This window comes from Erpetoichthys calabaricus, chromosome 5 (assembly GCF_900747795.2).
Source record: "Erpetoichthys calabaricus chromosome 5, fErpCal1.3, whole genome shotgun sequence".
NCBI lineage: Eukaryota > Metazoa > Chordata > Cladistia > Polypteriformes > Polypteridae > Erpetoichthys > Erpetoichthys calabaricus.
Window position 1 is genome coordinate 240648805 of NC_041398.2, and position 12711 is coordinate 240661515.

General features: G+C 43.0%; 1 protein-coding gene across 3 annotated transcripts in view; it reads left to right on the forward strand.

The window, feature by feature from the left end:
- The window catches only part of sh3d19 (SH3 domain containing 19), a 195980-nt gene extending 184009 nt beyond the window's left edge, over window positions 1–11971 (forward strand). For all 3 annotated transcript variants that reach the window (XM_028802703.2, XM_028802702.2, XM_028802701.2), the window contains exons 20-21: window positions 1078–1166; window positions 11463–11971. In XM_028802703.2, coding sequence (XP_028658536.1) covers window positions 1078–1166; window positions 11463–11570 — 197 coding nt within the window. In that variant the 3' untranslated portion in view covers window positions 11571–11971. The remainder of the gene's footprint in view (window positions 1–1077; window positions 1167–11462) is intronic.
- Window positions 11972–12711: the final 740 nt, after the last annotated feature.

Below are 12711 nucleotides of genomic sequence, written 5' to 3' on the forward strand. Positions count from 1 at the left end.
ATGCATCAGAAATTGAATTTCCTAACCGGGCTTTAAACCAACCAACCAAACAAAGAGAATGTTAGTCCATGCCATCCAAGATACAACATAACATCAGCAAACTGCTTAATCCAGTTCAGGGTCTGGGGGAGGACAGACACAAGGGAGGCACAAAGCATTACTGACATTAGACAGAGTGCCAGCCTATCGTAGGGCCCACTCACTCTCGCAGTCACACAAGGCCAATTTGTAACTGAACGTTAACCTAACCTATGCAGTTTTGAGGATGTTGGAATAAAAATGGAAGGATAAGGAGGGTCATTGCAATGAATCCGATTCACTCAGGGGAGTGCCAACAGCCTGAGAGAGAGTTAGCAGTCCGATCGACCAGCCCTATTAGCGCAGTGGTGGTTGTGAATCTTGCTGCCCACATTTGCTCACCACGTCCACAGTTGGGATTGTGTGACTGCCTCAGCAAATTCCTGAGCAGACACAGACCAGTGAAGGGTTGTGTGAAGAGGGGGAACTTACCCCCCTAAACATTGGACACAAGTCAAGAAGTAACCCTAGCCAGAGAGTGTGCCCTCACACACACACACACACCCATGATGAGCTCATTTAAGTTGGTCAGTTTGCCCTTTGGAAGCCCAGAAACGCCAACATAAACACAGAGAGAACGGGCAGACTGGTGACCACACTAAAAATCAAACCCAGCCCCTGGGAGTTGTGAGACCCTGACACAAGCCACTGGCTACCATCCTCTAAACACAGTAAGTGCCCTTCTCTACTCTCAGATTTGGCCTTTATCATTGAGATAAAAGCAGGGGACTCTGCCATTTTGCTCATAAATTTGTATGACGTGTCGAGGCCCACAAATTCCTGCTCTCTGATCTCATTTATCCAAAGTCGTGTTACGCCTTTAAGCTTTATTGTGGTTGGCTGCCAAATGTGTTTTTCAGTCTCCAAGATACACAAAATAAAATTGCAGCTTATTTTATTTGAAAGGAGTATCCGGCGTTTCACCCACCCAGCCCAGGCCTCTGTTTATTTCAGCGGAGTCTGCGCTCTTTTTGATTTGAGTATCGTGTCTTACTGCAGGACCAGATGGCGGCGAGAGTGGAAAGCCCAGACGTGCCAAAGCGCTCTTTGACTTCATGGCGGAGGACGACGAAGAGCTCTCCTTCAGGGTAAGAAATGGGCATCAGCTGCAATGCACTCTGGGGGTAAATGACACAAGTTTGAGCCAAATGCAGGTGGTTTGGGAAATCTGATTGCAGATAACGGAAAACGATTTGAACTTGGAATAAATCACAATGTGTGGAGTCAAGGAGGAGGTGAAGGGCATCAGGAGTAGTGAAGGGGAATTAAAACATACAGACAGTGAAATAACAGGCGCTCTGAACTCGCATTTTTCTGAGGTCTTCACATGTGAGTAAGTCGATAACCTCCCGGCAGTAAAAGGGGACCACTAAGGAGGTACTGAAGGATTTGGGAATTGTAGAGAGAGAAGAGCTGCTGAGATTAAATAGGCAGAAATCAAACAAATCACCAGGGCCAGACAATATTTACCCACGAGCTCATAAGGAGCTTAGCGAGTACAGATATAAACCCTTGACGTATATTTTTAGGAAGTCCCTGTGCACTGGAGAAATTCTGAACGACTGGAAAATAACAAATATCATCCCGTTATATAAAAAGGGTGAGCTGGTAGATCCAAGCAACTATAGGCCAGTAAGATTAGCATGCGTCACAGGAAAATGAATGGAAGGAAGGGAAAGATTGGGCAACACATGGCAAGAACAGGAGTGTCAGTGAACCGTCAGCATGGGGTCAGACGAGGGAGGTCGTGTTTTACTGACATGCTGGAATTTTATGAGGAAAAAGGATACGATCACAGTAGTGCATTTGAGATAACTTATCTGGACTTTCAGAAAGCATTTGATCAGGTGCCACGTGAGAGGGTGGGCATCAAACTAAAAGAGTGGGAGTTCAGGGTGTGGTGTGTAGGTGGGTACAGAATTGGCTCAGACACAGGAAGTAGAGGGTGATGGTGGGTGACGTTAAGAGTGGTGACCAACAGGGGGCAGTGTGGGGGCTGCTGCTATTTTTAATATATAGAAATGATTTAGTTAGGAATATAAGGAACAAGCTGGTTAAGCTGGCAGATGATACCAAGATAGAACAGATTCCAAATTATCAATCCACCTAACATCACAGAAGGACTTGGACAGCAGACAGGCTTGGGCAGATTTGTGGAAGATGAAACTGAATGTCAGTAAATGTAAAGAATTACACATAGGAAGTAAAAATGTGAGGTTTGAATACACAATGGGCGGTCTGAAAATCAAAAGTCCACCTCGTGAGAAGGAGTTAGGAGTCATGGCGGATATCAACTGCCAGACAGCGTGCAGAAGCCATTAAGAAGGCTAACAGAATGTCAGGTTATATAGCGCCTTGATGTGTGGAGCACAAGTCACAGGAGGTTCTGCTCAGTCTTTATAACACACTGGTGAGGCCTCATCTGTGGTACGGTGGGCAGTTTTGGTCTCCAGGCTACAAAAAGGACATAGCAGCACAAGAGAGAAGGTCCAGAGAAGAGCAACTCTACTGATTCAGGGCTACAGGGGATGAGTTATGAGGAAAGATTAAAAGAGCTGAGCCTTTACAGTTTAAACAAAAGAATATGAAGAGGAGACCCGAGTTAGGAGTTAGGAGACCCGGGTTCGCTTCCCAGGTCCTCCCTGCGTGGAGTTTGCATGTTCTCCCCGTGTCTGCGTGGGTTTCCTCCCACAGTCCAAAGACATGCAGGTTAGGTGGACTGGCGATTCTAAATTGGCCCTAGTGTGTGCTTGGTGTGTGGGTGTGTTTGTGTGTGTCCTGCGGTGGGTTGGCACCCTGCCTGGGATTGGTTCCTGCCTTGTGTCCTGTGTTGGCTGGGATTGGCTCCAGCAGACCCCCGTGACCCTGTATTCGGATTCAGCGGGTTGGAAAATGGATGGATGGATGGACCTGAGTGAAGTGTTTAAAATTATAAAGGGAATTAGTGCAGTGGATCGAGATGGTGACTTTGAAAAGAGTTCATCAAGGGGAAAGGAGAGCTTTTTCTTCACACAAAGGACCACAGACACTTGGAATAAGTGATCAAGTAGTGTGGTAGACAGCAAGACTTTAGGGACCTTCAGAACTCGACTTGATGTTATTTTGGAAAGAATTCAGTGGATAGGACTAGCAAGTTTGGTTGTACCCAACAACAAACTGGTCGATCCATCCGTGGTATCTAATTCTGCTGGGATGAGCGCCAGTTCTCCTTTACCCTTACACAGAATAACAGAGTCCAAAAAATGAAGGAAGGGGGCGATTAGCCAAAGTTCATGAACACAGAGGTAGATGGAGATGTCGAAAGTAAACTGAGCTTTGTTGGCCTCCACCACCACCATCCTGTCCTACTACTCCACTTTCTGGATCTCGATGCCTTGCGGAGGTCAGACTTACACGAGTTGGAATCGCAGGGGATGTCGCATTACACAACTCGCTCATCACAAATATTGAATAAAACAATTTTTACGAAATTGATTTCGCAATTAAATTCAGTGTTTTGCTTTACAAAAAAATAGAAACTAAAAGGTGTTTCACTTCCAGCGAAAGTTATGCCATTATTAGAAGAAAAAACGATGTTTAGTTCCTGTCTGGATGCATTTACGTGCATTAATTCCGCATGTGTCTGTCATTTAGTATTTAACTAAAAATCTCAAGGTTGGGGGGGTGCAAATCACCAGACTATTTCCTGTGACGTGGAGACATTTTGTTGAGCCATCAGCTGTGGGTTTGATTGTTCTGGTAGACCGATTCCCATTTTACTGGTTATGATGGCAGTCTCACCAATCACAATCCTAAAGATACATCAGAGTCCGAAAAGAAACTCAAAACACTCCATGGCACTTGGAGGGAGCAAAGCCTCATTCACGGCGATCAAGTAATCCGTAAAGGGTGGTCAATAGGTAATGGTGCAGGGAAAAGGGAGGATGATGGGACCTTTTGGTGTGTCTTCATATGTGGTAAAAATGCAGCAGGTCACAATTTTTAAAAAGGAACTTTACTGGCGTGCGTTACGCAGATGCGGAAAAAAATTCAGATAGATTTGGATTTATGAATGAGTCTTTGGGGAGCAATATCTTTATTTTCTATCAATTATAATAAAAAAAATCTTGGGTCGAGACGTGATCATCTCGGAGAGACACTTTGAAGGCCCGTGAGACTACTTGCACGTCACGCCCTACTTACAAACAATTTCTCGGAGACACTTTAACAAGGAAGTGAGACCAAAGGACAGCTGCTGTACAGGCTTTTAAATGATCGACAAGCAGAACACGCAGCTCGGCAGCAAGACAGCAGCTGATCCGTCCGCATCTCCTTAGTGTGCGTTCAGCCCATACAACGCATGTGGCAGAGACGTGAAGTGGTTAGCGAGAAGCGCCCTGGGAAATGGTGAGAGAAGCCCCCTAGTTTAACTAAAAAATGACTTTCAAACCCCAAAAACTCTTGCGTTTCTCAATTGCAGACTGACTATTGAATGAAATTTTTGTGTCCGTTTACGCAAGGAAACTTCTCTTTGGCGCTCGTCACCACTCCTGACTTCACAGCACAAACAGTATTGCAGTATCGACATATTTTGTCAGCCACTCACCGTGGAACATCTTTATTTTTTTTCCCTCTCCAGTCTGTCATGGTGAGACGGACGAGACGTCACATACACATTTGTACTGCGCCAGAGTTCTCTTCGAGCAGCCCTGGACGTCTGCTTTCCTTTGTTTCTTGTTATTCATTATCTCGTAGATTTGATTCTTCTCTGTTCTTCTTTTTCTTGCAGATGTCATTGAGCACTTCTCTGTTTCTGGTTGGTTGGTAGGTAATTGTCTGTCAGCTCTCTCACACACATAAGCCCACCTCTATGAGTCAGTCACTAGGGGTCTATGACTTATGACTATGACTTGCAAAGATTATGTGACTTAATTTCAGTGGAAAAAGTCATGTAGCGTTGATCCCAAAGGCTAAACTCCACCACCTGGGGGCAGAAGAGAGCAAGCTAATCTGCTCCTGACCACAGGTTCATAATGTCGTCATTGTCATATGTACAGAATACAGCGGAATGCGTGTCCAAATTAACATGCAGCACGTCCCCGCTCTCCGGTGCCATCGTTAGAGAGAGAAGAACTGCCTCACCTCAAAGCTTCTCTCTTCCTTTCCACAAATCTTCTCTTTTTCTTACCTGTGAAACGTCTGTCTTCCATACCTCGAAACTTCTATACAGTCATGTCTTGCTTGATGACAGCATACGATTCTGACCAGAGTGTCATTAGTCGATTTGGTCATTAAGCGAATTGATATATAATAAGGGGGGTGGGGGTGTGCCTCTGTGTTTGAGGTCATTTTCGCCACGCTGACTTTGGATACAAGGCACCGCGTCTGCATCACTGGATTCTGTCCACAGCACAAAGCGAAAACCTAACAGCACACCAGCAGAACACAGGGACGCGCCTTTGTGTAATTTCATTTATTGTATCTCAGTGGAAGCTCCGTCATTAAAGCGTAACGTCGTTAGTCAGGACGTGTTAACTGAGTCATGACTGTACTTTGAAACTTTTTTCTTTTATACTTCAAATTATCTCTCTTCCATACCTCGAAACCTCTATACTCTGAAACTGTTGTCTTTTAAACTTCAAAATGTGTTTTCTGTACTTTGAAACTTCTGTCTTCCGTACTTCAAAACTTCTATATGATGAATCTTTCAACTTGTATATTTCAAAATTTTTCTTTTATACTTCAAATCCTCCGTCTTCCTTACCTTGAAACTTCATTCTTTATCACAAAACTTTGTTCTTCCTTACTTCGATACCTCATTCTTCCTTACCACAAAACTTTGTTCTTCTTACTTCGACACTTTGTTCTTCCTTAGCACAAAACTTCATTCTTATCACAAAACTTTTTCTTCCTTACCACGAAACTTTGTTCTTCCTTACCATGAAACTTTGTTCTTCCTTACCATGAAACTTTGTTCTTCCTTACCATGAAACTTTGTTCTTCCTTACTTCGATGCCTCATTCTTCCTTACTATGAAACTTTGTTCTTCCTTATCATGAAACTTTGTTCTTCCTTATCACAAAACTTTGTTCTTCCTTACCACAAAACTTTGTTCTTCCTTACCACAAAACTTTGTTCTTCCTTACCACAAAACTTTGTTCTTCCTTACCACAAAACTTTGTTCTTCCTTACCACAAAACTTCGTTCTTCTTACTTCGACACTTTGTTCTTCCTTAGCACAAAACTTCATTCTTATCACAAAACTTTTTCTTCCTTACCACGAAACTTTGTTCTTCCTTACCATGAAACTTTGTTCTTCCTTACTTCGATGCCTCATTCTTCCTTACTATGAAACTTTGTTCTTCCTTATCACGAAACTTTGTTCTTCCTTACCACAAAACTTTGTTCTTCCTTACCACAAAACTTTGTTCTTCCTTACCACAAAACTTTGTTCTTCCTTACCACAAAACTTCGTTCTTCTTACTTCGACACTTTGTTCTTCCTTAGCACAAAACTTCATTCTTATCACAAAACTTTTTCTTCCTTACCACGAAACTTTGTTCTTCCTTACCATGAAACTTTGTTCTTCCTTACTTCGATGCCTCATTCTTCCTTACTATGAAACTTTGTTCTTCCTTATCACGAAACTTTGTTCTTCCTTATCACAAAACTTTGTTCTTCCTTACTTCGATACCTCATTCTTCCTTACCATGAAACTTTGTTCTTCCTTACCACGAAACTTTGTTCTTCCTTACTTCGATACCTCATTCTTCCTTACCACGAAACTTTGTTCTTCCTTACTCCGAAACTTTGTTCTTCCTTACTCCGAAACTTCATTCTTCCTTACCATGAAACTTTGTTCTTCCTTACTTCGATACCTCATTCTTCCTTACCACGAAACTTCATTCTTCCTTACCATGAAACTTCATTCTTATCACAAAACTTTTTCTTCCTTACCATGAAACTTCATTCTTCTTTATCACAAAACTTTGTTCTTCCTTTCCATGAAACTCAGTCTTCTGTAATTTGAATTGTCTGTCTTCCTTACGTCAAAACTTCTATACAGATAGTCGTCAACTTCTGACCCATGTGTCTTATAACCATAAAATCATAAAGTAAAAAACTAAATTTACACAAAAAACGAGAAATCTACACAATGTAAGATTGATGATCAAAAAAAAAAGGATATAAAACAAGCAATATGATTAAAGGGACTCAATGACAGTCAGGTTTGAATACACTCCATCTTATGTCCTGATTGCCTAACGACCCGCCCGTCATGTAATGTAACTTGAGGCCGTAAGGCTGATGAAGATCTGAGAGCCGCACTCCTCGCTTGACCTGTGCAGTGAGGTTGTGGAAATCTTTACACAGAGGTGTAGTTGTCGTATTTTTTTTATTTTTTTTCTTCATCTTGGCCATAGCCTGGCTTGGTTGTTTTTTTTTTTATTATTATTATTATTTTGTTGGCCCCTGACAGAACTTTTGAACGTTTACCAAGCTGTCATTTGCCGAGACCCCTTCTTGCCTCTCTAGTCTGTCACTTACTTCAGAAACACTTTATTGACCACATAGTGCAGCAGTCCCATAAAAGCGACGTCATACCGGACAGCGGGGTCACCAGCTTTCCGCACAGGACTGACAAGTTTGTTCCAGAACATCTGTGCGTGTTTGCTGCTCGTTTCCACCCAATGTCCTTAAACGCCCGTTTCACTCTTCAGGCTTACACTTTGGTGTCTCGTTTTCTTCTCCTTTGACACCCTCTGCTGGTAGCAAGGGGGCAGACCTCCACTGAAGTGGTCTGACAGCCTGACGTCGCGGGCACTTTGTTCATAACCTTTTTTTAATGACAGCCAGGTGTTGCCATGTCACACAGAGAAAGAGAAGAGTGGGGGCTTTTAGAAAGAAACACTTCCATAACATCATACTCAAAGCAGCTTAATGCAGGTCAGCTTTGCAGTGGGCAGAGCCCATCCTGGCAGCCCCTGGGCATAAGGCTGGAAACAGCCTGGACAAGGTAAGCTCCATTTGGGACAGTTTGGAATGGCCCGTTAACCAAACCTGCACAGCTTTGGAGGGGTGTGAGGGCAACAAAAAAAAGAAAAAGTCACTTGCCATCGCGAAATCCAGAAACATTAAGCTCTGTGTCAGTAATGTCACCTAAAAAGCCCATCACACTATGTGACTGTGTACGCAGTTTTGGCAAATTGGGGCGACCATAACCACCTCTTGGGTGGTCTGATTGGTCACCAGGGTTGATTTTGTCTTAAGTTATATGGGGGGAACTTGTGTGAGGGAGGGCAGCCAATGAAAGAAGGTACGATAGATCTGAGCTGCTACATCCATAGCTCTGCTGCATTGATAAACCAATCAAGTTGAACCCATGCGATTACATGGAACTGCTTTTGCATAACACATCAGTCATGTTACAGGACACAACTGGTCCCCCTTCAAGGCCTACCTCGTGCATTGCATTGTGGGTGGGTTATCTGACTGAGCAGTAATGCCAACTGTCGAGTGGGCGAGTCTTGTAAGTGGGCCCGTCATGTAGTGTCATGCAAGCCAGAGTGTAAATGTTGTAACGTAAACCTGCAATCCGAGCAGCTGTCCTGATGAGCCCCTCAATCACAGAGCTCCAGTGAAGCGTAGCTGGACCACAACCACATGAACAAGGCTCATCTCTGCGATGTCTTCTCGTGTTTGTTACACCAAACCAGGGCAAAAATAAATAAAAAGGGTAGGGATTGCTGTTTGAACTCGCCGCCATACCTAGAAAGCCATCATATGGTTACCAGTGTAGCCCAGCAGCACATCATTGGATATCAGACTCTAATGAGCTTGTGATATTTTGTAAATTTGAAAACTGTGCTGAGAAGTCACCAGGGAGTCCCCTGTAATTCCCAATCATGTAATCCGCCATCCTCAAGGCAATGAGATCCAGCAACTGTCCATTCATCTCGTTTGACAACAAGAGTTGTGTGATGTGCTGCTGGCTTAATGTGGTTAAGTGGGGTACAAGTTGTGCTGGATTGATATACAGTGCATCCAGAAAGTATTCACAGCACATCACTTTGTCCACATTTTGTTATGTGTTATGCGTTATTCCAAAATGGATTAAATTCATTTTTTTCCTCAGAATTCTACACACAACACCCCATAATGACAACGTGAAAAAAGTTTCAGATTTTTGCAAATTTATTAAAAATAAAAAAATTGAGAAAGCACATGTCCATAAGTATTCACAGCCTTTGCCATGAAGCTCAGAATTGAGCTAAGGTCCATCCTGTTTCCCCTGATCATCCTTGAGATGTTTCTGCAGCTTCAATGGAGTCCACCTGTGGTAAATTCAGTTGGTTGGACATGATTTGGAAAGGCACACACCTGTCTATATAAGGTCCCACAGTTGACAGTTCATGTCAGAGCACAAACCAAGCATGAAGTCAAAGGAATTGTCTGTAGACCTCCGAGACAGGATTGTCTCGAGGCACAAATCTGGGGAAGGTTACAGGAACATTTCTGCTGCTTTGAAGGTCCCAATGAGCACAGTGGCCTCCATCATCCGTAAGTGGAAGAAGTTCAAAACCACCAGGACTCTTCCTAGAGCTGGCCGGCCATCTAAACTGAGCGATCGGGGGAGAAGGGCCTTAGTCAGGGAGGTGACCAAGAACCCTATGGTCACTCTGTCAGAGCTCCAGAGGTCCTCTGTGGAGAGAGGAGAACCTTCCAGAAGGACAACCATCTCTGCAGCAATCCACCAATCAGGCCTGTATGGTAGAGTGGCCAGACAGAAGCCACTCCTTAGTTAAAGACACATGGCAGCCCGCCTGGAGTTTGCCAAAAGGCACCTGAAGGACTCTCAGACCATGAGAAAGAAAATTCTCTGGTCTGATGAGACAAAGATTGAACTCTTTGGTGTGAATGCCAGGCGTCACGTTTGGAGGAAACCAGGCACCGCTCATCACCAGGCCAATACCATCCCTACAGTGAAGCATGGTGGTGGCAGCATCATGCTGTGGGGATGTTTTTCAGCGGCAGGAACTGGCAGACTAGTCAGGATAAAGGGAAAGATGACTGCAGCAATGTACAGAAACATCCTGGATGAAAACCTGCTCCAGAGCGCTCTTGACCTCAGACTGGGGCGACGGTTCATCTTTCAGCAGGACAACGACCCTAAGCACACAGCCAAGATATCAAAGGAGTGGCTTCAGGACAACTCTGTGAATGTCCTTGAGTGGCCCAGCCAGAGCCCAGACTTGAATCTGATTGAACATCTCTGGAGAGATCTTAAAATGGCTGTGCACCGACGCTTCCCATCCAACCTGATGGAGCTTGAGAGGTGCTGCAAAGAGGAATGGGCCAAACTGGCCAAGGATAGGTGTGCCAAGCTTGTGGCATCATATTCAACAAGACTTGAGGCTGGAATTGCTGCCAAAGGGGCATCGACAAAGTATTGAGCAAAGGCTGTGAATACTTATGGACATGGGATTTCTCAGTTCTTTTATTTTTAATAAATTTGCAAAAACCTCAAGTAAACTTTTTTCATGTTCATTATGGGGTGTTGTGTGTAGAATTCTGAGGAAAAAAATGAATTTAATCCATTTTGGAATAAGGCTGTAACATAACAAAATGTGGAAAAAGTGATGCACTGTGAATACTTTCCGGATGCACTGCGGGTTTGAGCCTCCTAATATGCCACACGTTTTACAAGAACATAATGACCTAAGGTGCCAGTGAGGTGAACTCCTACCTCTACAAAAAAAAAAAAAAAAGTTTGTAAATTGGATTTAAATTTTACAGAAATATCTGGCAGCTGCTGCTCCATTCAGACAGTGTATGACAGACAGATACATTTATATTATTAATTATATAATATCATACGACTGACAGATAAATGTAAAAGGCCTTATATGATAGATGTAATACGATTTGACAGATAAATTTAAATGAACTATATAATAGACATGAAAGGCACTATATAAGATGTAAAAGAATTTGACAGATGAACATAAAAGGCATTACTGTATATGACAGATGTAAATGGCACCGATAGACAAATAGTGCTTTTTACATCTAGCTCTCTGTAAGATAAATAGAAGTTAAAGACGCTACAGTAGATATAAAAGGCACAATACTACAGACACTAAAATAGATGGATGTAAACACCAATAGACTTAAAAGACAATAGTTGTAAAACACTAGGATAGATGGATGTAAAAGGCACTATATGATAGACAGATATTATAAGACATTATTATAGATGGATAGGTAAATGAATGTAAAAAGCTCCACTTATCCCCAGGAGGAAGTTTGTCTTTTGCCGACAGCTCATTAAATCTAACAAACAAACCCAAACAAGTGACCTGCTGGCTCAGCTTACCATTTTGTTTTTTTCTCATCTTCCCCAGGCTGGTGACATCATTGCTGCAGTGGAGGCTGTGGATGGCGAGTGGTTCTCAGGCCAGCTGCATGGGAAAACTGGTTTGTTTCCAAAGAACTACGTTACTTTACTATAAAGACTGGCAGTGACCCCCCGACATCCTGCACAAGAGGACTTGACAGGGTGGCACGGTGGCCAACAGACACACGAGCTGTGCAATAATTTCCCTTTGCTGCTTACCCTGACCGTGCCTTGAGTGAACTGTTGAGTGCAGTCCAGACAAATGAAAAGTGCCTTACAAAACCAAAGCCTTGATGAAAGCTGGTCTTCACAATGCCTTTTGACTTCACCCCAGCCCTGGCTGAATTAGGACAGTATTTCAGAAACTGCTTAGCATTTGTAAATACCCAACTCAACACTAAAGCAAAATGAAAAGTGTGCAAATGAAAAAATATGTGGCTGCATTTTCAAGTGGTTGTTGTACTTCACATTTTTATGTAATTTTTTAACTCAATAAAGGATATGTCAAGATGTAAAGCCTTGTTATGTGCTACAAAAACAAGTCAACAACCTGGGGCTGAGTGCTGGTCCTTCTGCCAACAAGTTTTTGTTTTGCTGCTGGTTATGCCAGTCCTAAAAAAAAGGGAATGGACAGAATCAAGTTTGACATGGCAGTGACATGAAGGTTGGCCAACTTAACCAGCAATGTTATTTACCAGTCCTCTGCCACTTCAAGGTCTCCACTTCCACTGACATGGCTTTGATTTGATCCCTCCTGTTGACGCCAATGTTGCCATGTGCACCTAAAGGCTGTCCCTTATGCACAATGAAATGCAAGGCCATTTTGTATTATGTTAAGGATGGCTGAAATGTTAATCTGGTTATTTAGAAAGCTATACAATAAAATTTTTTTCAAGCTGTGAGAAGTCAAGTAAATCATGTTGTGGGAATTTAGTGGTTAGTACAAGCTGTGCTGCCTCAGGGTTTGTTAATCTCTGTAGCTTTAACCCCAAGAGTGTCTCAGATTAATATGCAACTACAGTCAACCCCAAATGTCTCTTGGGATTTAGCCACTGCAATCCGATGGGAGTGCTCCAAGCCTGAATAAAGTTAAGGACAGTTTTCTGATGCCATCTAGTGAATAAAATTACATGCTGCAAGAAGATTACACTGCCGTGTAAATGACACTAAACAAACTGAACCATTAGTTGAACAGTCGAGACAACATGAAGTGGTCATCAGACATGGACAGTCAAACTGATGCATACGCCTCTGTA